Source organism: Centruroides sculpturatus, unplaced genomic scaffold, assembly GCF_000671375.1.
Source record: "Centruroides sculpturatus isolate CEXI.00-Female unplaced genomic scaffold, Cexi_2.0 scaffold574, whole genome shotgun sequence".
Lineage (NCBI taxonomy): Eukaryota > Metazoa > Arthropoda > Arachnida > Scorpiones > Buthidae > Centruroides > Centruroides sculpturatus.
Genome location: NW_019384740.1, coordinates 464,190 through 490,803, shown reverse-complemented (window position 1 = coordinate 490,803; position 26,614 = coordinate 464,190). Strand labels below are relative to the sequence as shown.

Genomic DNA, 26,614 nt, shown 5'->3' with positions numbered 1-26,614 from the left:
CTTAATGACGATTAAATGAAATTTCCATTACAATTTATTTTTTATAAAATAAAATATTAAATATTATTAAGAATATTTTAATTGTTGTGTAAAATAATATTTTTATCAGAGAGAGGTTTTTCGGGAAATTTTCCCCGAGTAATTATAAAATTATATAATATTAGGTGGAAGTTTTCGTAAAAGGTCATCGTTATCTTTTACGATTACATCAAATTAATTCTAGTTATAAAATTAATTAATTAATTACAAAATTTTACGTATTTAATAAAATTAAAACAACTTTAAATCCCTACGGGAGGGAAAAATCTCCCGCAAATATGGCGTAGATGGGAAACACGTGTCCGTACTTACTCGTTCGTTACCGTATATAATTCTACGATAAATGAACTGTTAGGAGATAGAAATATAAATAGAGTTTTAGAAAGTATATTTTAGATTATAAAAATGGAGAAGGACGAGATTATCATCTCGAAAGATGAAGTCAAAGGAGAAGAAGTAAAAGATAATATTGTAATTGACAAAACTCCGAGCACGGTAGTGGAAGAAGGTCAAGCCAAAGTGATTTTTCCTTCGACTAACGACGTTTTTTACAACCCTGTTCAGGAATTCAATCGTGATATGAGGTTAGTGTCATTTTAAATACGTTTTCTCGTTGTATTCTCTTGAAATACAATGAGACAGTCTAGATGAATCACACTATATTAACGCAAACAGGCAGTTATCTCTTTAACAGTTGTTAAACCTTCATTTTACACTAATAACGAAATACAGTTTATACATAGAAATGAATTTAGGGATAATGAAATATATTTGTCCATGTGGAGTACAGTGAAGACGGACTGGACATGTTAGCATCGAAGCCGCACGAATATTGGTTCATTCTTGTCTCCTGGGACACTTCCCATTGCATTGTTACGTCTAGGGTCAAACTGATCGTTGGTGTGTGATGATGGCTGCTGCGGTACACTCTCCCGAGTGCTAATGTTATCAGAAATGTGTGGGAAGCATACCTATTTTCTGGAACTGTTGGTTTATAAGTTTCTGTCTTCTACTAATACTTGATTAGTTGTGATGATGTGTTATCATTGATGGTTACACTTCTTTTAAAAAAGCACATGACATTTAGCCTATCTGTCAATGTGAACACTTCTTTGATGTGTGTATGTATTTTATAAACTTTATCTGCCATTATAGTGTGGGGAAGAATTTGTGGTATGGCAGTCGTAATGGGCTTCTTGTGGTATCATTCCTGATGAATATGTGTACCATGTTTTAAATTGTTTGATTAAGTTGTAACCTGTTGATGGTCACTGAAGATGATCAAAAAAGTAAATCTATGCCAATACGTAAGTCAATTATTTTATTGAGAAATCGAAGTAAAATGATGTCCGGAGTTATGTAAGCTGTGACTAGTGTTGCCACTTTTTCAAAATTGCTGATCCGGATGGCAGGTCAGCTTTGTTCGAACAGAAGTTCTTGATGTATGCGCAATGTCATTTTACAATGTGAAGAATAATGTGCTAGATAACTTACCTGTAGACCTGTATGATTGTATATGAAAGATAAAAAAAAAACGGTCTACAGGCTGTGTGCCACATGTAAACAGACAAACATGGTAGAATTGCAGATGAGTTTCAATGAGTGTGAGTTCTTTTGCTGTTAAAATAGTGTAAATTTGTAAAAATATTTGCAAGAACTTTGTTTCATGGTAATTTCACAATTTCTACGAAATTCCCGGACAAAATTAATAGTTCACCCAGACAGTTAGTCAATTCCCAGACTGTACGGGTGAAAACTGGATGGGTTGTAACACTACCTATGACTTACATAAATACAAACATAAACATTGAATAACCCGATCTTTAAGATTAACGTTAATGTGGCCCGAAATAATCCAGCAATTGTTTGACTTAAGTAAATTTGCAGTTACATAAATGTATGTAAATCAAAAAAGATAATAAAAATTCAGAGAATTAATTACTAGGGTTATTAATTCTCTGAATTTTTTCTTGGCACTAGTGCATGTGAATACTTCTGTGGTTCAGTGCAGCTGTATTTGTACATGGACATTTTTTATATGAACGTTTTGTTTTATGTTTATATTTTTTTTTCGTACTTTTATAACTTATATCAGAATAAATACTGCCACATGATGATTCTCTTATTACGGTTATGAAAAAATAGTTTCCTTATAATATTTTGTATAACATTGCGGTTTCTTATGAAATTACATTTAAGTAATTTACAAATTCAACTTGCACAGAATTCAAGTTAGATAATGGACCCAAAAAGTAACCCTTAAGCCATGGTCACACCATGCGATTTCCAGCCGTGCAGGTGACTGCAATCGCAATGGCTGTCCTCATTAACTAGTAAACCCCTTTGAAAACAGGCGCGATACAACCGCAACTAGAAACAAAAAGTTGGTTCTACTTGCACTGATTGCAAACATGCATCCAATCAGAAAACATTTTTGTGCATGTCTTATGGTGGCAACATCAAAAATAGTTCATTATCGTGTGCAGAAAACAAGATGATGGATAAGTTTGCAGAATCCAGATTAATCAAGCTAATTCAGTCTCACAAATGCTTGTGTGACTTTAATTCTTTGTTTTATTGAAGAAAAGACAAAAGAGTGCAGGCATGGTGTGAGATAAGTGAAAATCTCAGCATTGATTGTAAGTACCATTTTTAGATATCTGAATATAAAATGTTGATTGTTTTTAGTTTGGTAACAACAATATTGTTTTAAATATAGTTAAAGAACTAAGTAAAAAGTTCTTTCATCTAAGAACAATGTTTCTTCAAATAAAAAAAAGTAGATGACAGCAAGCACAGTGGATGCGGCGAGAATGAAATATATAAACCAACGTGGGAACATTAGTCGTCCCTCAGTTTTCTTTTAAATTCTTATAAGAAAATGATGTCACCATTATCGTCACACGATGTAATTATATGTTATATATACAAGGGGGTTTTTTCAAGCTATGATGGTCCATAAAACAAAGGCAAGTATAAATAACAAAATGAATTTATTATCAAAAGTTAGGTACAAACATGGTTACTTTTCAACATAATCACCATGAAGATTGAGAAATTTGTCATATCAGTGGATGAGCTTTTCCATCCCCTTGTCATAGAATGTTGCTGCCAGTGAATTGAGATGGCCTTAACAATGTTGTTTTGAAGATTGTCGTTAGTCTCAAACATCTGCCCTGCTAGCCATGTTTTCAGTTTAGGAAAGAGGTGGAAGTCTTCACACATTAAAAAAAGTTTTAAGCTGGATGGAAGTCTGAAAGGTGGAGGTCTTCACCACCTTTAAACCCAGCGTATAGTACCTGATTTAGCGCCAAGCGACTTCCACTTCTTTCCTGAACAGGAAAAGTGACTAGGAGGGCAGAGGTTCGAGACTAATGATGATCTTCAAAAAAAAGTTAGGGCCATCTCAAGTCATTGGCGGCAACATTCTATGACAAGGGGATGGAAAAGCTTGTCCACAGATATGACAAATGCCTCAATCTTCACAGTGATAATGTCAAAAAATTGTTTGTACCTAACTTTTGGTAATAAATTCATTTTGTTATTTACACTTGTCTTTTTTTTATGGAATATCGGAGCTTGAAAAATACAGCCTATGTATTTTATATATTGAAGTAGATAAAAACTAATTAAATATAGCCTATTTTTATTTATAGTTAAATGATACATAACCGTCTACTTCTGGCTGCATGTCTGAGGCAGAAACAGATAGAATTATCAATGTAAATATCGATGTACTGTACATAATGATGAAATGTTTAATGAAAGCATTTCGTTATCACCATGCACATTTGATAGTCCACAGCCACCAAAAAAGAAAAAAGATGGCAGAGAAGGACAAAGAAAATTTTAATGAATCTACAATGAATGTAAATTATTCAAAATGTATAATTTATTTATTAAAGTTTACACCACAGAGTGAACAACTGAAAAACTCAATAATTTTGAGTAAGTGTTCACTTTAGAAACTGATACTATAAATATTACACAAATACAAAGAAGACTATTAAATAAATAATATAAGACTGAAAACTTGATTTTCCTTTTCATTTAAGATTGTTTTTTAAATATTTTTTCAGGCTCTGAGTCATTGAACCAAAGAAGGATGTGTTCGATGAATTTGGCAGTCTTCTAGCTGCCAAACTAAGAACCCTTCCCAAGAAAAATGCTTTGGACTTACAACTGAAAATATTTTCTCTCATTATGGAGGAAGAAAAAATATTCTTAATAGTACTTAATTAATAAAAATTTTTCACTTATTGTATATTTCTTAACTCAAAACAGTATATCATTTATAATGAAGACTTGTAATTATAATAATTACAAACTTTTTAAAATAATTTTACATTTCATATTTATTATTTAATAATTTTATAAACAAATTTCATTTCATTGCCATTCTACTTGGTCTACAGTATTAAAATAAGTTTTGAATTCATCACAGATTGCTTTTGCTACTGATGGATTTAAATTACGACTGCTTTCCAAGGATGTAAGCTGTTAATGATATTGTTCTCCAAAGTTGTCACCGGTAACAGCTGTAAGATAAGATTTTATTTTTCTTTCTCAAAAATCATCTTAACATGTTGTGAAGAACACAACATGTTAGGATGATTTTTGCAGCCTTATCCGGGATAATAAAATCACTGTAGAGAAGACTTGCCAAACAGAAGAGAGCATGCCAAATGCATTTTCAACAACTCTCCTTGCTCTTGATAATCTAACAATAATTTCAATTTGAATTAAATTAAATAGTTTTTATGACTTATAACACTAATAATAATAATAATAATAATAAACTGTTGTAAATAATTAATATTAAATAGCTCTTTTACCTATAATTGAAGATGGATTTCTCAGCTGTCAACTGTTTTATTGGGTAAGGCCTCATTACTCATGAAGACACCAATTCCTTCATCTGTAACAAATACATATGGAATTGGCTGTCCTCCACTTTGAAGCGGACTAGCTGGTGGAAAGTTTAACTTTCGATCATCGATGACATTCTTCAGATTTGATGCATTCAAAATCAAAGAATCACTTTGTCTCTCATTAGTGCCTGCATCCAGATATATAAATGAAAGATCTGCATGCATCATTGCCATCATAACCACACTATAAAATCCTTATTTGGAAAAAATAGAACTTTAGCAAACAGAATAACTGAGTACAACCTTAAATAACTGACTAATAACAGAAATACTACCTTTGTAGTTATAATAAGCAGATCAGATTGCTTAGGACATATGATTTGTACATGTTTTCCATCTATTGCACCAAGGCAATGAGGAAATTGCCACCTTTCATCAAATTTTTTAGCAATATCTTCCCATTCACATACTGTAGATTGTACCTTAGAAAAATAAACAATTTTAAATTAATGTAGCCAATATAATAATAATGTTAAAAATCAAAACAATATGAAGCTTTTTAAGTGCACTTAAAATAAATTTTTTCTGCACAGTTTTTTTCAAATTAACAATATTGACAAATTAACAATACCTTGTGTCGTATATTTGTCAATGTATCTTGATTATAACATTTGTATTAACTTAGTTTCAATACATTTAAATGCGGTATTTGATGTAGGTCAAATCTGAATTTATGAGTTATTGTTAGATTTATTTTAAAAGGTTTGGTTACTTTTAATAATATACAATTGAATAAAATAAATGCTTATATTAAAGAAAAAATATATTGATTAAAAATTAAAATCATTCAAGCTTTCCTGTGAACAACACTTATCCTCAAATATTCACTTTTATAAGATTGATAAATAGCATCAAAAACTTCTGGGTTAATGATTGATATTGAATTATGGGCAGCACTGTGGAGTCACGTAAAAATCTGCCGACCCCGACTTTTCCTTACCATCCAACTCCAACACCGATCAGGGACGGACTTGTTACCGAAAGAGACCCGGAAATTCTGATGTCATCACGTGACCTCAGAATAAAAGATTCAATAAATAGAGTTCTAATAAAGATAGAACGTAGAAACTTTTTATTCCAAAGCTAAAATACTCCTCTAAGTAATGACACGGTCAATATATAAATATGTATTCGATAATTTTTACTTTTTTACTCTGTTATATATAACAGATGGAAAGTATGGTGCTCAGTCAAAAAATGACCCCTCCCAAATTTTTACAATTTTGGACTCAGGACATCTTGAAATTTTGAGATATGCAAAAGATTCAAAATTTTTTTCTATATGTGTGGATGTTATACTGTGTGTGTGGGGCATGATTTGTTCACCCCGTTTCAAGCCTAATAATTTCTGTGGTCTGAGTAGTTAGAATCGGAGTCAGGAGGTTTAACACAGGAGTTAGTTATTAAGCGTCAAGGTGGTTGAACTAAATCGTGTACCCATGCACATTCTAACATCTTAGGCTAGAACATCTTAACGGGTTTTACTCTACTATTATAAAATGGCTAAAAAGCTTACTTTGAGGGTAGAGACAGTTTTATTTATTTATTTTTTTTAATTTTGAATGCTAATAACGAGTAAAATATTCATTAATTAAGAGCTATGACATATGACCACTTTTATGTCTTCCTCCAGCCGATCTTTAATTAAGAACCAAAATTTAACAGTATTAATGCCATTTTATACTCAAGCTACAGTGCCATATTTTGTTTATTAAACTTTACCCATTCTGAGATATTGTTTAATATCTCAGAACAGAAAATAAAGAAATTAAACAAATTAGATGCCAACACACATGGGTGCAAATTTTTCTCCTTTTATTGACTCTTTTGAGGGGTTCTGGAGGTCTCCAAAAATTTAATTTAAAAAAAAAAAAAAAAAAAAAAAAAGTTGGCAGGTCAAATTCGACGCGATTCCAATACTTTTCCGTTTTATATACATAACAAGTCGGGAAGTAAAAAGGAGTCAGAGTCCGCAGATTTTTTGACGACTCCGACTCTGACTCTACAGCCTTGATTATGGGCCACTCTAAATTGGTATGCCAAACTACGAAATGTTTCACCTAAATTATATATGAACCATTTTAATCTCAAAATTGTATAAAATATAAATTAAATACAAAATAGATATTTTTCTTACTAGTCACTAAATAATGAAGTGTCAATGAAAGATATTCTCTGAGTGAAATAGAACTTTGAAGATGTGTATCTTCTTTAGCTATTATGGGTGTTATCCTCCTTAATTAAAATACTTTGGAAAGTATTCGTATCTATATGGATATATCACCTGTAATCTTTGGCATCTGAAAGCCTTAATTCATTCATCAGCTGGTGGAAGCACGATTGTTTAGCCCATTGATTTTCATTTTGACAAGTTTTAACCCAGCATGAACATTTCCTCTAATTTTTCTCTTCATATATTCTTACCAGCTGTAAGAAAATTATCTGCTTTTTTCTTTTATTCATTCTAGAAAAGGAACTGCTTGCCATTTTAATAAGAAAAGTGGCTAAAATTCTGTAAATACTCTGAAGTAGAATGTAAAATGTTGGTAAACTCACAAAAGTAGTCAAAAACAAGCTACTGTAATTTTATTGGTTTATTATAGGGTCATGTGTTTTTGAGTTGCAATGCCAGTGAACAATTTATGACCACAAGAAGACACGCGCGACTTGTGCTTGTTGCAGTTGTGGTTGCCCACACAGCTGGAAATCGCTTGGTGTGACCACAGCTTTACATAAGTCGAGGTGTTACTGTAAATAATACATTTGATCAAAAGAGATAAATCTATGACACACATACATTAATACATAATGGAATTTGTTTTTTCTCATGGTTCATCATCATCATTATTTATTTATTTTTTCAAGTATTCTAAAAAATAAATTTTGCTTTCTTTATAGCATTGCAGTTATCAAAGAATTTAGTAAATCGTTTTCTCTTAAAAAAGCAGAAAACCATGTAAATGACGTCAAGGCTGATAATGATTCTGATTTCCAGGTATATATATATATATATATATATATGTTTTTGCTGTCAGATTACTTTGTTATTAAATTGCCATTATAAAATTTATTTTGTGTTCTAGGGAAAGCTTTATATTTTGGAAGCTCTGGCTGCATCCGGATTGAGATCGATCAGGTATGCAAAAGAAATACCAGATGTGAAGAGTATCGTGGCAAACGATTACTCCATTCAGGCGGTCGAGAGCATGAAAACAAATGTGTGGCTCAACAAGGTGGAACACCTAGTTTCTCCGCATCGTGAAGAAGCGTCGTATGATTTTTGCTTTACTTATATTTTTCAATATTTATATGAGTTAATTTGTGTGAATCTTTTCTGCATTTGAGTGTATGGACTGGTTGTATCATCTGTTACTATTAAGATTTATAAATTTCTTCTCCAAACCAAAAAACCATTGTCCGCAAAGATGTGGCCGAATGGCTTTATCAGATTATTCATACTCGATTCTGGGTTCTTAGAGCAGTAGTCTGCCATCTTGGTTATTTGGCCATTGCATCTCGGTATAATCTTATGACCATTCTTGATGATCATAAGATTATAGTGAGTTCTATTGAGTCATTTCCAACTTCTGGTAACTCTGAGCAATGCCCTCCAGTAAGATCTGTCCTGGTCAAATCTTGAAACTCCTGTAATCTAGAATGGGCTTCAAACCTGCAACTGTTGCTTACAATGCAGATATATTACCAGTTACACTATTTGAATCTCTGTCCTACCTTCATTTTTAGACCAACAAAACCATACAGGTTAATTTCTGATAAGCAAGCAATTAATTTGTGTGATTCATTGATATGTATGATCTGTATGATTAGTTAATTAATACAGTTAATTAATTGGTAATGCCTTTTATATAAACAATTAGCTTAAAAAATTATTAATGTTTTTTTATTTTTAGATTATTAATGTATCAACACAGGAACGTTCATAGGCGTTTCCACGTAATTGATCTAGATCCCTACGGAAGTCCCGCGCCTTTCCTTGATGCAGCCGTGCAGTGCGTTGCCGATGGCGGTGAGAAAACTTACTTCCTGATTTATCGCAGTAGAATTTCTGCCATTTATTCCTCTTATATAATTCTGTAGGTTTGTTACTCGTTACCTGTACGGATATGGCCATCCTCTGTGGCAATCACGGCGAGACGTGCCATGCTAAATACGGTGCCACCTCTTTAAAAATTAAATGCTGTCATGAAATGGTTAATTTACAGTTACTTTATTAGTTGCTTGAGTGTTTGAAAGATAAATAGCAAAACTATTTTTCATTGTAATTCAGGCATTAAGGATAATTCTACAGAGTATCGAGTCTCATGCCAATCGATATGGACGTTACATAGTGCCTTTACTCTCGCTCAGCATAGATTTCTACGTTAGGGTATTTGTTAAAGTCTACACAAGTCCTAATGAAGTGAAGAAATCTATAAAGTAAGTGTACAAATTTTGTTACTTTTGTGTTGGATTTATACAGGGAGAATGCTACCATTTTTAAATTATTGTAATTATGTTAATTATTATTCAAGAATGTTGTAATATATGTTAAAACATTAAAAATCTGTTCCAAGTTTTACATTTGTCCGTTACAGTTTTTCAATGCATGCACTTTGTGTAGCATGCATCTAACTGATACTCAAATTCTTCCTATGCTTTCCTACAGCTTATTTGTTATCACCCCTCATACTGTGGCCTCAGTTTTATGGTAGATTACTTGTGTTGTGCAGTGATGAGTGATTCCAACTTTGCAAACTGCAGAAGCAAAACACCTCTGTTGCAGAGTTGCTATTTTCGTTTTATGGCACTTTCTTAAGGTAGTAGATGATGAGATGTTTGGATACCAATGAGAGATGAAACTTGCATGATTTTTCTGTCAATTGGTGTGTCAAATGCTTCTCTGATAATATCATGGTTATAGTAATTTAAATGGTAGCATTTGTTTTGGAAGACCCTATATTAAACATAAATATGTTCACTTTCAGTAAGTTGGCAATGGTTTATAAGTGTGTAGGATGTGAAACATTCCATCTGCAACCATTAGGAAAGTCCCAAAATAAAGAGTGAGTATTACTGTTCTATTTTTTGTGTATTATAGAACATCTGCATGATTTTTTCTTTTTTCTGCAAGTAAAATTTCTCCAGCTCATGGACCGCCTGTCAACATGAATTGTGACAACTGTGGACAAAGACATCAGGTATTAAAAGCTTTTAGTTTAATAAGCATTACATTTATATTAGAATAATGTGTTTTGTACTTCATAGCTAGGTGGGCCAATATGGATGAGCGAGCTTCACGATCGAGATTTTGTCAAAGATTTAATAAAATGTACAGAAGAAGATTTGAACTGTTACGGTACCAGCAGGAGAATGATTGGAGTTCTTAATGTAATAGCTGAAGTAAGTTTTTTAAAAATTTAAAAGTTTTAAAAAATCAAATCTTATTTAGATCTTATTAAAGTTGCAGAATTTAAGATTTACAGTTTATGCTTCTGTAGGAATTGGAAAACTGCCCGCTTTATTACACAATTTCGGATCTTTGTGCTATTGTTCATTCTGTAACACCAAGTATATTAGAAGTCAGGTAAATGTTTTTTGTATAACCTATACTACATTTGTATCCAAAATTTAAGGACTTTTTTAGTCTTTTACAAGTCATATTGCAACCTGTAAATGGCTAAAACACAATGAATGCAGCTAAATCTGTCAGTAAATTTATTCTCATGAAACTAAGCACAATACAAATAAATATATGTCAAGTTGATATGGTCTGCTGAACAGTAGTGCAGTTCTCAAACTATTTTGGCATACTGCATACCAAGAGTTCTTGTGGTAATTTCACTCGTTCTTCCTTTAGAGCATGGATTAGTTTTAGGGTACACTTTGCTAATGAATTACATTCAGAAATGCATCTTCCTATGGTATCCTAAACATATTCTATTCAATTCAGTCTTGAAGAAGCATATTGGACAGTTTATGTGATGATTATCCTGTTTCTCCACTAGATCATCCTCCACTATGGTGTGGTTGGACATCGTTGTCCATGAAAATAAATTCCTGGCATTACAGAACAATCAAACTTGAGTAGGATGATGTGTTTACAGTAACATTTACTACCAATTATAGTACCTTTGTTAAACACATGAAGTTCAGTACATTCATTCAGCATAATTCCTGCACCACTATATTTGTGCCTTTCAATGATGATTATGGCAATATAAACAGTATCTTTAGCACAGATTGATATATGTTAAGAATCAAATGATTGAAGCAACTCATAAACAGACCTAATTGCAATTTGTTGTTCGAACTTTGTGGGTACGGCACAACTGAAAATAGGCTATATTATGAGCTTTAGAAAAAAAAAATCTTTTGTGGTTTGATCTATAGCATGGCTTTTTACTTTAAAAAGACCTTTAAATGCAGCAGAAAATGTTTGTAATTCAAATTAAACATTGCTGGAGTAAGTAAGGAAGGTATTTTTGCCTGTGTCAGTGTCTATTGAAAAGTTTCAGTATATTAATTAACTGTATACAGGTTCTTACACATCTGGAAAGTTAGGGAAAATTCAGAAAAGTTGGATTTTCATTAGTTTGGAAAAAGTCAGGGAATTTATCTCCTTGGCTACACCTTGTTGATTTTTTTTTTGCTCACAGTAAGGTAGACCAAGTGTAGCCGTCTGTAGGCAGTAAGAAAGTAATGTGGTACAATACAACTTATAAAAAGGCATGCAGAATATTTTCAGGACCCAAAATTTCCCCAAAAATTTGCACACAAAATAACGATACTTTATGAACCGATTAATAACACTGTTCTGCAAAAAAAAACTTTTTTTCTATTTCTGAAAAAATACATTGTGTTCCTAGTTGTACTTCAAGCACTGAATTCAAACCTGTTTTTAGTTTTTTTCTGTCAGGGATAGTTTATGAGTAATCACAATTTTATTTTTTCTTTATGTTTCTGATATAGTGCAGGACACATTAGCTGAAATTCAAGAAAAAAATCAGTTTTTTTATGATGTTATTAAGTTCATCATATTAAGGGAGGTTGGGATCTAACATATAACATATACATCTTAGTGTATTTGCTTTGTAGCATTTATTTCACATGAGCAATTACAGAAAATTGACAAAAATGAGCCACCATATAGATGTAATGCCCAAAAGTAAATGATTATTTTTATTTTTAGTATAGATAGTAATCAATGTACTTTTTGACATTCAAAAATGCAAAATTTATTTTCGGAATGAATTTTTATAAGGCTCAAAAATTTTGATTAAGGATATGAACTTCAACTTTGTCTAACTTCTAATACACTCCTTTATATTTAGTTAAAATAATTTAATTTAAAATAAGTTAATAGCTAAAAAGCTAATAGGAAAAATTACATACATTTACTAAATTGTAAATGTATGTAATTTTTAATAATTTAATAAATTTAATAATTAAAAATAATTTTTAAAATAATTTCATTAAAACATTATAATTTTTTGAAATTACTTGAAATTTTAAAATACCATAATCTAGATCTGGGCCATGGTAATTAATATAGGCTTCTTTACTTGCTTAGCCCCATCAATGTCTTAGTAGATAAAACACTCGTAGTTGGCTGCAGGTTCCATCTCACCAATGGGCTGGCCACATGAAGTTTTTCAGGTTTTCTACACAAATCTAACACCTAAATAGTCAGTTTCCTGTAGAAAGTCTTCTTGGGAAGCATCTCTTGCAAAATTTTCAGATGTTGCATTGCCTTCTCTCATAAATCTATCCATTCTGAGATACTTAACTGCTTTCTTTATTTGACATCCTTAAAAATCACTGCAAACACTGAAAATTTTTGCAGTGTGTAGTGTGCCAAATAGTAGAAATTTTCATGTCCAGGTGATTGAGATAATTCAGATAGCAGATTTCTCTACAATGTGTGGTTTGCATATCTCCGTGGGTCTAGACCAGGGGTCGCCAAAGTGGTCGATATTGACCCCCAGGGGTTGATGCAACATCATTGGGGGTCGATGCGGCTAAAGGGTCACAACCTTTTTTTTTTTTTTTTTTTTTCTGTTTGCTCATACACTTACACTTGTAATAAAACTTTATGGTGGGGCTCAATGTGAGGTTTTGGAAAGTGGTTGGGGGTCGACGGTTAAAAAAGTTTGCCGACCCCTGGTCTAGACAAATACATTGATAGCAAACTATTCAACTATTGATAGGTAAATGGCACTTTAAAATTTATTGAATACATCAACCAGAAGGTAAAGTTTGAGAAACACTAGGTTAATTGTAAAGAATGCACAAGTGCTATTCATCAATTTTTATTTTTGATTCTATACTTAAAGACCAAGTCTATAAACAGTTTTTTAAACTTTGCAAACTATCAATGAGTTAATTTTAATTTTAACAAAAAAATATAAATACAGTAGACCCCTATAACGCTTAGATACGTTCCACATTAATCGAATTTTACGTTGTAGGAATCATTAAATACATGAGCCAATCGCAGCCCGATAGGCGTGAAGATTACGGACTAAGGCTGTTTGAAAGGTTTTCTTCTATAAAATTAACTGATTCTAGACTAATTTCACTCAACATTTCCAAAACACGTATGATTTTTTGGGAATAATCTGTATAAACTATGCTATAAACAAAAAATTGTAGGATTACTTACCGAGTGTGCACCGTTCGACTACGCCGTTGCTCAAAGCTTGTTTTTGTCGCGGAACAGCACATGAAACAGTGGCTGTGATTTCTGATAACGAATTTTTCGCAGAAAAATAACTTGACCTTTGGAGACATCATTAATATAAATAATTTTTATGGCCATTGAATAAGAAATGTTTCTTTCACAAGAAATGTGTAAAATTAGTGCTGTATTAGACTTACGGTACCTAATTTACATACTGTACAGGCGATAATAAACTCAANTCTCTTCTCAAAAAAAAAAAAAAAAAATTTCTTACCCAACTCCTTACTACATCCCAAATGACATCGCTAGGTGCATCGGTTTTCAGAGACTGTTTACAGGCATGTGAAAGAGAGACTTTATATCCCGCATTCAGTATTGCCGATCTAAGGATTTAAACACAAAATTTCTTAATATTAACAAATGTTAATTTGGCATCTAAAACTTAAGGACAAACACGAGATTGGAAGAATACACAGCATAATTTGGTTAAATAACTTTGAGGAAATGTGTGCTACCAAACAACATGGTGTAGAAACAAATATGCATTTGTAATTGGACTTTATTGGATAGCATTTGAGAAAACGTAAAACAGATGGATGCATTAAAAGTGCTACAATTGGGAGTTGTTTAATTATCTCTGTGTCTGTACTGTTAGTTTTGTCCCATTTCTTATGGCCAAAGCACATTATCTAAATGATTTTATACATATGGTTCCAACTCAAATTAAAACAAAAATTTGAGTTAAAACCATGTGTATAAAATCATTTCAATGATGTGTTTCGGCCATGACTTCTCCCGACCAACTTTGTACAAATTCCCCAACCCTCACATCCCTTACAGTAATGAACATTGACAAAATAAAACAGTATACAACTTACTATGAAAATGTACTACTATTTCTTTGACTTTTTAATTAGTTATTTTTTCTAATTAACAGTTACATAATTTTTATAATTGCTAAATAATTTTAATTATTTAGCAATTATAAAAATTATGTAACTGTTAATTAGAAAAAATAACTAATTAAAAAGTCAAAGAAATAGTAGTACATTTTCATAGTAAGTTGTATACTGTTTTATTTTGTCAATGTTCATTACTGTAAGGGATGTGAGGGTTGGGGAATTTGTACAAAGTTGGTCGGGAGAAGTCATGGCCGAAACACATCATTGAAATGATTTTATACACATGGTTTTAACTCAAATTTTTGTTTTAATTTGAGTTGGAACCATATGTATAAAATCATTTAGATAATGTGCTTTGGCCATAAGAAATGGGACAAAACTAACAGTACAGACACAGAGATAATTAAACAACTCCCAATTGTAGCACTTTTAATGCATCCATCTGTTTTACGTTTTCTCAAATGCTATCCAATAAAGTCCAATTACAAATGCATATTTGTTTCTACACCATGTTGTTTGGTAGCACACATTTCCTCAAAGTTATTTAACCAAATTATGCTGTGTATTCTTCCAATCTCGTGTTTGTCCTTAAGTTTTAGATGCCAAATTAACATTTGTTAATATTAAGAAATTTTGTGTTTAAATCCTTAGATCGGCAATACTGAATGCGGGATATAAAGTCTCTCTTTCACATGCCTGTAAACAGTCTCTGAAAACCGATGCACCTAGCGATGTCATTTGGGATGTAGTAAGGAGTTGGGTAAGAAATTTTTTTTTTTTTTTTTTAGAAATTTCAAAATGATGTTTTTGTGCAACTGTATTGCTTGCAAATTTGTAAATTCCAGTTTTGCTTTGGAATTCATTGGCATGGAATTTATGTTTGTAACTTGCACTTTATTTTCTTATTTGTCTTACTGTATTTTTTACATCAGTTTGCTTATCCTCAGTATCCAATAAACTTGAATTCTCTTTTGCCTCCAATATAGAAATTATTTTTACTACAGATGTCTGATTAAACGATACAAATCTCCAGTTAGTCACATTACAGGAATGTGCTACTATTTTCAGCCCATAAAAGTTTTATGCTTTATTGGTTCTGGATATAACCTCCTTCCCGTTCCTTTGTATAACTAAAATCAATTTGCAATGTATTTTGATTAAAAAAAAGCAATATTAATGCATACTTTTGTGTCAATTTGATGCAAGTATATGCAAAATGTTAACTTAAAAATTAAGATGAGTAACACAGACTAACTTAATTTCATAAGATTATATTTATAGCATGGTTAACACCACGTAAAGACTCATTACAGATTACAATTTGGCACATTTAATGTTACACATTAATCTTCAAAGTTCTCGGTTTTTATGGACAATATTAACCACATCCACGGATCAAGGTTGTTACACATTTTATTTATTTTGAGGAAGAGACATTGTGCCAATAAGAACAGAAGAGGCACTTCTAATAGCTACGAGGAAATGTCCCCTTCTCAAAATAAAGAAAATGTGTAATGACCTTGATCCGTGGTCATGGATAATATCCACTAAAAAGTGAGAATTTTGATGATTTAACACAAATCATTAAATAATAATATATTGAATGCACTCATGATGAGCTTTGTGTTGTTAGCTAATCTATAAGATAGATGCAGTCTTATGTAATTAAGTTATAGCCATTCACTATAACTTCATACATGCTTCCACAAGAAGTAGTTTGCAAAAACAATACTTTTTCTTAACTGTTATCTTAAAAACATTTTACTTTCACATTGTGTTGACAGTTATTTGAATGTGTTTTTAATGAAATATGGCAAGCAAAAGTGTTTTAAATGTCAAAACACATTTACTATTTTATAAATGAGTTGTCGCATTACGAGATCTCGGCTTGACAGAATAGAAAGAATTTTGAAATTGATATCAAAATAAATTATTATTCTCAAACACTTGAAATACTATGAATGGTTCTTTGTTTAATTTGTTTATAACCAAAATACGGTTTTGATTTTTAAAAATGGGAGTTAAATTATTGAAATTCTGTGCCGTTATAGAAATTTTATTATTTGAAATGTTCACAGGTAAAATTACATCCTGTGAAACGAGATCTCAAGAATACTCCAGGAGAGGTTATACTAAAGAAGGAAATCAGGTACCAAAGACTCATTTTTTCTGATTTTTATATAAATGATATTGATATTAAAAATAAATTGCCAGGACGAATTCACAAGAAGAAAAAAAATATATTTCCTTTAGGACTATACATATAATTGAGTCCGTCTTCATTTGTCCTTTCACACGCTTGGCAGAGGCAATAACAAATTTACGGCGATACCGACCTTTTATTTGAGGCTACATGTTCGCCGTCCAATGTAAATGAGTTAAAAAGTCCTCTAGCGGTGGCCAGTACTATTATTAAATAAATAAATACATTAAAAATAAATTGCCAGGACATGTATTTAATGTATTTATTTATTTAATAATAGTACTGGCCACCGCTAGAGGACTTTTTAACTCATTTACATTGGACAGCGAACATGTAGCTTCAAATAAAAGGTCAGTATCGCCGTAAATTTGTTATTGCCTCTGCCAAGCGTGTGAAAGGACAAATGAAGACGGACTCAATTATATGTATAGTCCTAAAGGAAATATATTTTTTTCTTCTTGATATTGATATTGTTTAAAGTTATGGTAAGAGGAATATTTTTGAAGGTGGCTAAAGTTCCCCGATAGGTTGTAAACATCCTTTACCAAATGAGGATGATGTGCTCTGTTAGTGTGGAGATAAAAATAAGTTTGTATTTATGTCAAAATCTGTGGGCATTGGCAATGACTGCTTTTCCTCATAGATTAAAACTGGCAGTTATCTAAAGACATGTTGCAAATTAGTGTATTTTTGTCATCTACAGAACTATTTTGTCATAAATATGAACTTGTTTTTATTAAAGTTTATTACCGTATATACTCAAGTAATAGTTGACCCCCTAATTTTGTACAAAAAGTCTGGAATTTTCTATAGACTCCATGTAAAAGTTGACACTGGTATTTCATGGACAGCAGGTCAACATTTGGCAGAATTTTTTCCATTGAAAGCACTGCAAGTGCATCTAGTTTATCAGGATAAGTATATAAATTTTCACTAAAACAACCTACTGAATAGAAAGGAATTATGGCTGGCAGCAGTGGTTTTGGCACATGGTCATGCAAAATGTCAGCACCAGGTACTGCCAGTGCAAATGCGTACATAAATCTTTCATGTATGTTATTGATGTATGGCTGATGGTACTAAATTAAAACCAATGGTGTTTTGAAGGGAAAAAGGATGGTTAGATGGATGAAGGTGGATGTAGAAAATGGATAAAGGAAGTTTGGAATTTACAACCCAGTAACTATGAAAGGAAAGGAGTTTGCTCATGTGCGATCAGTTTAGAGCATGTCTGGTGAAGAAAGTTGTTGATAACCTCCAGTCACAAAATACTGATGTAGCTGTAATTCTCGGCAGACTTACAAGTGTTTTCCAATCACTAGATGTTAATATCAATAAGCCATTTTGGGACATGATGAGAATCAAGTGGAGTAGCTGAATGCGTGATGAATAAAAAACATATATGAAGGTAGGCAGCATGTGGATTCCATCACTGCATTTGATCTGTGAATGGACCTTTGATTTGTGGAAGGAAATAAAAGTTGACACTGTTGTAAAATCATTTGAAAAATGTGGAATTTTGAATTCTCTGGATAGTATAGAAGACGATTGTCTATGGGATGACAGAAGAAGGATGAAGATGAAGAAGTGGATGATGGCATACCTCTAACTATGGACAACAAAGATGAAGATTAAGAAAAACCTGATGATTATGGAGCTTTATTTGCTGCTGCTTAAGATAATGAACAGTGTGATTTTTTAGGGTTTTAATGAACTTTTGTTTGTGAAATGTTTAAAATGTACTATGTACCGTAATTGTAATTTAAAGCTGTATTAAATTTCTACTTCATTTTTTGTCTGCATAAACAAAAAGTTCATTATGGTAATTTATTGGTTTTTATTGTCATTATTAATTATTTTGATATTTGTTTTATATTTTGTGACCTTGAGCTACATTGAATTTATGATGATAAAAATGCAACAAAGAAATTGGTCCGGTAGTCCCTAATCCAGCCACAAAGAAAACACTACTTAGAGATCAGTTGAGCTTCTGCTACTGATTTGGTATTTTGGATTCTAACTTGAATTTCTGCCCCTCAAAAGTAGTATCCACATAATAGTTGACCCCATAATTTGACCTTTAAAAACAGTCTAAAAACTTCACCTTTTAAATGAGTATATACAGTATATAGAAGGTGCATAGTAAATTCCTTACATACCAAATTTTCAAATATTGAAATTATTTATAATTTTTAATTACTATTACACATATTGCAGGACAGAGATAAGTTTTAAGCTTCATCCAGATGCAAATCCTGCATCTCGCCTGCAGAATCTCTGCAGGTTCCAAGTCAATCCTCATCCTCATTGGGGGCCAAAAATGAGAGCTAAAACTAGGTTTGATAATATTAATATTATTATTATTCCATACTTTGTAGAAATAATTTATATCCATGTAATGTATTTTCATAGCTTATGGGCAGACAAACAGGTAGAAAAGCAGAAAAGATTCCAAGGAAAGAGGAAAAGATCTATAGAAAAAGGAAAAGATTTGAAAATATATCCTTGCAGGAAATTTATGAAGGTTTGTTTATTAAATTATGTATTTATATATGGAATACTGATAATTTTAAAGTATGGTGTGTTCTCCTTGAGCTTCCCTGTTCTATAAACCCATTTGTTCAGATAACGTAAATAAAATGTGTTGTGGAATGTTGGTTAATACTCTGAGTTTCACATAAGTGTGCTTGAAAGAGCTGCCATGGCTGCATGGTGGCAATCCAGACCTCCACCGCCACAGTCCAGATTGCCCAGGCCCCATTTTTGGTCCACCCAATCACTTGGCATTATCTCTTTGAACTTTTTTATTTCGTGGGCACCTAGAGGATTGTGTGTATGCTGCAAAAGTATCAAGCTCCGTCGCTCGCCTCTCGGTCACGCTATTACGGCCCAACTAAGCCTGCAATAGGCCCAGAAAAGACTCTCTTGGTGTCCTCTGGGCAGAAAGTAAATGAAAAACTAATGAGTATTATTTTATGGCACATCTATTATTACAATGTTTTAAATAGATGATTATCAATCTCTTTAAATGTCACTAGAATAGATTGCATTTATTTTACATGCAACTGCTCCAGAAGATTTTTCTTTCATACAATATTGTTATGTCATGTAATCGTTTCTTGTATGAAAGCTTCAGACATAAAAGATGGCAAGTACTACTCTCATTAGTTATAATGTGTGCTAATTGTTGAACAGCTGTGTATTTCAATTTAAACATTACAAGTTCTTTTTAATTTTGATTAAAGCAGCGTTTCTCAAAGTGGGCTTGTGGGCGCTGGAGGCTTTCAGGGGGGCAGTAGAAGGCTCAAAGAGAATTGGGGGGGCGTTAAGGAAATATAGAGGGGCGACGGCAGACAAATTCTATATATAAAAATTCGACGGAATATATATAAAATGTTGACATTTTATATATTTTTTATTTTTTATTGAAGGTCACAACTTGAATATTTCTAACACATTGACTTTTATTTTAGCTCAGCATTTCTCAAAGTAAGCAATAACGCCCCCTTCTTGGCGATGAATAGATCTAGGGGCGCTGGAGGCAGGGTATTGAACGGTGATTAAACGTAAAATTGGGGATGATCAGAGGAAACATTGCATTTAATGGTTTCCAGATGATGAGAACAATGTAAAGTAAGGGCACAAAGTGTGAGATTCATAGAAAAGTTTTCCTAAGAATATTTCCAATCCTTTTCTCACACAAGAGAAAATGGGTTAGGGGGCGTTGGGTATAACTTTATGGAACAAAGGGGGGGGTGGATCGAAAAAGTTTGAGAATCACTGGATTAAAGTAAACGAAGCAGAAAACTTCTTAAGACATTTAATTTTCTGTTTTCTCTAATTTTTTATTAAGGCACTTGTCAAGGCTTTCATGCCCGAACCCTTCATATGTAAATGGTCGAACCAAAACTTTTATAAGAACCAAATCCCTAAATTCAAAAGTATTACACATTCTATAAAGAATGATACACAAACGATAATGGTTGTTCAGTTCTTTTAGTCATCCAGATAATTCTTTTATCTTAAATTGGAAAGTTGATAAAGTAATTTCAGATTTTCTCTTTATTCAAAGTAAATTAGAACATTTTTTCTCCACGGTATATTTATAAAAATAATAATTTATTTTTCAGGGCGAATGTCAGTTGGGGGATGACTGTCGGTATTCACACAAAACAGCCGAAAATGCATCCGAAAGCAAAGGAACTTGACCATGGTGTATTAAAATGTATTATTTATTGTATAATCTTGTAAAATAAACTTTGATATATTAATGTTATCTCGACCGGAATTCTAATTTTTAACCATTACGCTCTCGAAATTAGTTGTATAACAATGCCATAAGAAATTATAATGGCACAAAACATCAACTTTCAATTGGGATACTCACAATTCATTCTGGGCAAGTTTTTGCTTGCAATTAGTAAAACCAAGATTAATGTTGTGACCTTGTGACATTGTTACAGTTTAGATAGAAGGATGTTCCTTGCCCTATCTAAAAACACTAATGACTTCATTTTGAATGAAGTTGAGAGTTAGAAGTTAACTAATTATCATTTTTTTAACGTTTAGTATGTGAATGCACCATTGGCATTGCGCGGGTGTTAACACATGCGCAATCCCATTGGCACAATGGGTGACGAGGTATCTTCGTTCATATCCAATTCTTAAGAATAGGATACACACGAAAGATATGCTGGATACTTAAACATTGGAGATTCTGGCATAAAACAGTACCGCACTTCTCTGGTATGTTGGGATAACCTTACACACCCCATTGTCTCAAGCACATCACACAAGGAGATTCTGTATGTGCTCCTCCCCTTTTGAAACATCCCTGGAATGGAATATGTTATTGAGGATTGTTGATTTGAGGAGGATATGTTATTGAAGTCCACGAGGAATACTAATACGTTAATATTGAATTTATATTAACGTGATATATTTTGTAAAAAAACTGAAAACTAAGTACATAAAGTTCTCAATTCTTAATAACATTTTCTAAAAAGAAAATTTGTAATAACATTTTCTAAAAAGAAAATGTTATTACAAATTGACGTTACGTACTTAGTTTTTGCTAATGTGATTAAATCACAGATTATTTTTTAATTGCCTGTGATTTAATCACATTAGCGACCCGTGATCACTAGTATCGATCACGTGATTAATATTCGTGTCCTACCAACTCATTTTTAGCAGGTGAGATTGGGCAGGCGAGGAAATGTCATTAGGGGAGGGGCCCGTATTGTATCTCCTTAGAGCGGTAGTCGCCTTTCTGATCAATTACCAAATGTTACAAAATCGAATGTGTTCGATCATTTTCCTCACATCATACCTGTAACAGTAACTTTAAGGTAGGAAACCGGCAACGGAATGTGCGCATTCCCTTTGGTAAACTTGTTACGCCACGTATCAAAATCGCGGATATGTAATCACAGTAGCGATTTGTTTCTGTGATTGCAGAATCTGGAATCGTTCGTGACTAAAAAGTAGCCGATCGATTGAGAGACCGTGTTATAAAAACCGCGTTTTCAGTGTTACGTGAGTTTTTACGTCATTCAGAAGCAGTGGTTTAGCGAACATAACTTGCGCCCCCCTCCAGAAACAAATCTTGTTTGTCTTGGAGACCACTTGGCGCCCCTCTGCGAGTGGTACCCGGGGCATGATAGATCCCTTGCCCCCTCGCTACGCTAGTGTTCAGAAGCTACTCTTATCGTCGCGAGACGCGTTTGAACACGGCCCGATTGCACTCCCATAATCCGGTTTCGTGCACGCTCGCTAAAATATGATTTCGGAACGAATTTTAATTAATTAAGAAAGAATTACTTTTGGACTTATTTAAAATAGCAATCTTAACGGCATCGAATTTTTAAGTAAAATAAAATTTTAATCGTAAAATCTGCAAAAAAAAATTTGTAATTCGTATTCTTGCCGTTTCGGCGCTTCGAGCGTCGATCATGTGTATCGGTTGCCTCCGTAAGTGTTCGAGCGCGAAGAGAAGGTAAGTTGTTTAAAACATTTTTATTAATTTATAAGTTTAGAACGAAAGACTGATTTAAAGAAGTATAGAATTATTTTTATTCTTTATTCTCTTCGTAATTAATTGTCTGCATAGTAAAATGCGCCTCCAATTAATCGCTTTATCGTCTTCTCCTTGACGACGACGCGACGCGATCCGCGTCGCTTCCCTCGACGCCATTCGAAAGTGTCACCCTGTCGCGACGTTGTCCTCTTTTGTTCCGCTATTCGAATCATTGAATATTTAACTATGCGAATTGATTTTTTAAAAATAACGCTGGTTATGCTGTTCGCGCGCCACGCGTTCCAGAGCGAATTAAAGAGAAGATGAAGTGATGCGCCCGCGCTAATTATAATGGTGAATTTTAAGTGTTTACTACCTAGTAGGTAGTTACGGCCGGTGCAACAGATACTTAAATTATTTAAAAGTTACAAGCTGTTTTTACATTTTATACAAGGTCTGTTCAAAAAGTATAGGACCTTTGGTCGGCAAAAATAAATTTATTGACTTTGAGGTACAAAACCCTAATCCCCTTCAAAGTAGTCTCCTAGGTAATGTATACACTTCTCCCAGCGTTCCTGCCATTGCTGGAAACACTGCTGGAACGCATCTTTTGGAATGGCCATCAGCCGGTCCGTCGGATTCCGCACGATGTCTTCTCTCGACTAAATTCGGGTTTCTTTTAGCAGCATTTTCAGCTTGGGAAATAGCCAAAGGTCACACGGAGCCATGTGGAGAGAGTACGGAGCATGACAAACCACAGGAGTATTGTGTTTGGCAACGAAAGCCCTAATCAGATGCGCAGAATGGGCGGATGCGTTATCACGATGGAGCTGCCAAGTTTTGATTGACCACAGATCCGGTCGTTTGCGTTGCACTGTATCGGAAAGACGACGAAGGACCTCCTGGTAGTACTCCTTTGCGATGGTTTGGCCTTGTGGTGCATACTCACGACACACCACCCCACGAGAGTCGAAAAAACTGTCAACATGACCTTTGATATTGCTGTGGACCTGCCGCGCTTTTTTTGGCCTCGAGGATTGTCCCCGAAAGCCTGCTTAATCTTGCGAATGGTTTATACTCGGGTATCGCCAAGGTTTTTGGCAAAATTTGATGTAATATCGCTGCTCACGTTCAGTCATTTTCCAGCTTAGTGGAATCCGACGAGAGTGCACTACATGACCTCACTCATAGGCCGATTGCCAACGACTGACGCTTCCTGCAGGCGGGAAAAAATTCAGGGCTGTGCATGACTGTCCCCTCCACAACTCCACCAAAGGAGTCACTCATAGGCCGATTGCCAACGACTGACGCTTCCTGCAGGCGGGAAAAAATTCAGGGCTGTGCATGACTGTCCCCTCCACAACTCCACCGAAGGAGGACTCTCGCGCATCATTGGTTTACGCGGAAAAAAAAAGGTCCGATACTTTTTGAACAGACCTTGTATATGCAAAAAGATAAATGATCGATAGTTTTTCTCTGGCGGTCATGGGCACTGGTTACTTTTTTCTAATTTTTCAAGATTTAGTTGCCTTTTGACATCTTTCTGATCGCAGACTTTTGCCAAATATCAAACCGCGTGATTTATGGGCTTACCCTATCTTGTTGTCAAAGATTTAGCTAGTGGCCAGACTTGCAAATTGTTCGTCATTCGATTTGCAAGTCCATGGAGATGCTCTTTTAGTTAAGACGACTTTGTACTGCCCTGGCATTTAATCAGAACGAGAGGTGACTGTTGTCTTTGTATCACTTTTTACTGATTTGCTACGAGAGGTAAGATTTTAGATAAGTTGACTAGATGCAAAACACAATGAACCCCTCAAATTTCACATTTTTTACTGTGGATCTGTCCCAAGGCTGCACGATTATAAAGTTGATGGATACTTGGAATAAAATCCGGAACAAACTGAGTTCTTCTCGACGATATTGCAATGGTCAACTCCAGGGAATGTAGGATGTGTACGAGAGAAGACCCAAAAATCTGGAATTTATTTATAAAAAAAATTGTGAATTTATTTTTGCGTGTTCCGACTTTAGTAATGTTCAAATTGCACAAAGTAAATGATTCCTCAGCAATTAGACAAAAAGAACTTGCAGATATTGGGACTTGCTGAATCCATACTGTTCATAAAGTATATTTGAAAGCATTACTGGAAGTTGGGGAGAATGCAATTGAAGTTGTGGTGCTTGTTCATTTCCTCATATTCTGCACATGATGAGTGACTATCATGTGCAGAAATTGAGGAAGTGCAAAGAAAAAAAGGGATTTTCTTTAAAAAAAAGTTCTTAAAGTGCACTTCAATACATTGGCTAACATTTGGGACTGCTGTAACATGCCCAACAGTCTATAGAAGACAATAACAAGATTTTCAAGGCAACCTTCTACAAAAGTAAGCTTGTTTTGTGCGAGTAGTGTTGAAATATTTGTGAAGCCCATGGGGCATTTCCAGAGTGACGAACCCATAATTTGTGTCTTACATTTAGAGTTATTCTCTTGCAACTGCTACTTGGTCAAATGTGATTGTAGATACTTGTAATTCTGCAAAAATTGACATTATTGATGAAGCAGCCTTTTTCATTTATACAGATCTTCCTTTGAATGAAATTGTGTGCAGTAAAGAGCCAAGGAGTGAAATAGAAAAATAAAAGAGGGATGCAAAACATTTTCTCCTTAAGTGGAAACATTACATATTGGCATGCAAGCACATATTGCAGAATACACCACTCATAAGCAAATGTGAGATCCCGGGCTAGAGTTTTTATAAAAAGAATAGTATTTTGATGATTATTTTAAATAAATGACCATAAGAGATAAAATTTTAAAGAAGAGATGAGGAAATAACAAGATGATGATAAAGATAACTCTTCCTTTGTAACCACAACTCTTCTAGAGATGGTTACTCAATGCAGGAAGTAGTGAAGGAAAATTCTGATCAGTTAATAAAAATTCATGTTTTGTCAACATTAGTGCTATTTAAAGTATATTTTCATATTGGATTTTAATAAGCCAAGAGCTTATTTTTTTAATTTGTGAATTTTTATATTAACAATATCATAAATAACTCTAGACTTTATTTTTAAATCTCAAACAATAAACTTTATTATGACAAATATATACGAGCTTTGTAAAGTTGTTAAAGCATAATTTGTAAATTTATATTTAATAATGGCCCTTTATTTTAATCTTTTAATTAAAATTCAAAAATTTTTCAGAAATAATGTTGCGTATTGGATTTTTCCACTTATCTATATGTAGAAACATTAATATAAATAATTAGTTTATATAAAAGTAATTAATAGACAAATATAAAATTATATATTGCAAAAATAACTGGGACAAATCATAAAATTAACTTATAAGAAAATCAGTGTAATGGAATGAAGTGTTTCAATAATTCAAATGTTTGTCTGTCTCTCACTATTAGCATTCTGCATTTCTAAGCATTCTGTTAACATTATTATAAAATAAAAATTTACATTTATGTCACAAACTCGTTTTTTAAATATATAACAATTCACATTCTTATATATAACAGACTAAAATAGATCTACATTAAACTCTGTACACAGTATATTTCAATTCAGTATTAGTTATTTTAATATTTATTATGACCAAGACAACACCTTTCTCACTTGTTTCAAGCCGTGTATAAACGGCTAGAAACAAGTGAGAAAGGTGTTGTCTTGGTCACCTGAAAATAGTTCTAGCTACAAATGCATAGAAATGTTTATTACCAAATACAATAAGCACACTTCTGTTGTATCTTTCAAAAAAATTAAAACTTATTTTTACAATTTTAATAAATAAGTTTTAATTTCTTGGAGAAGTATCAATACATTCTA

At 33.1% G+C, this 26,614-nt stretch overlaps 2 protein-coding genes across 2 annotated transcripts in view; both read left to right on the top strand.

The window, feature by feature from the left end:
• The first annotated feature begins 320 nt into the window (after positions 1-320).
• Positions 321-21,043, top strand: LOC111628362 (tRNA (guanine(26)-N(2))-dimethyltransferase-like). The gene is made up of 15 exons (XM_023372131.1): positions 321-623; positions 7,869-7,965; positions 8,054-8,241; positions 8,882-8,997; positions 9,069-9,181; positions 9,259-9,407; positions 9,956-10,033; positions 10,102-10,168; positions 10,236-10,370; positions 10,469-10,554; positions 15,204-15,312; positions 16,631-16,701; positions 18,973-19,092; positions 19,168-19,279; positions 20,886-21,043. Exons 1-15 carry the CDS (start codon positions 445-447, stop codon positions 20,961-20,963), a joined length of 1,698 nt encoding a protein of 565 aa, XP_023227899.1. The 5' UTR covers positions 321-444; the 3' UTR covers positions 20,964-21,043.
• A 1,635-nt stretch (positions 21,044-22,678) lies between these two features.
• The window catches only part of LOC111628359 (glutamine-dependent NAD(+) synthetase-like), a 29,618-nt gene continuing 25,682 nt past the window's right edge, over positions 22,679-26,614 (top strand). The window contains exon 1 of the mRNA XM_023372128.1: positions 22,679-22,753. The gene's annotated coding sequence lies outside the window, so the exon portion shown is untranslated. The remainder of the gene's footprint in view (positions 22,754-26,614) is intronic.

What these genes read in the sequence shown, in the direction of transcription:
- LOC111628362 (XM_023372131.1), top strand. Translation starts at nt 445, where the DNA reads ATGGAGAAGGACGAGATTATCATCTCGAAAGATGAAGTCAAAGGAGAA. An exon ending in ACTGTGGACAAAGACATCAG is followed by an intron (nt 10,169 to 10,235) that starts GTATTAAAAGCT and finishes TGTACTTCATAG; the next exon opens with CTAGGTGGGCCAATATGGAT. An exon ending in ATACTAAAGAAGGAAATCAG is followed by an intron (nt 16,702 to 18,972) that starts GTACCAAAGACT and finishes CACATATTGCAG; the next exon opens with GACAGAGATAAGTTTTAAGC.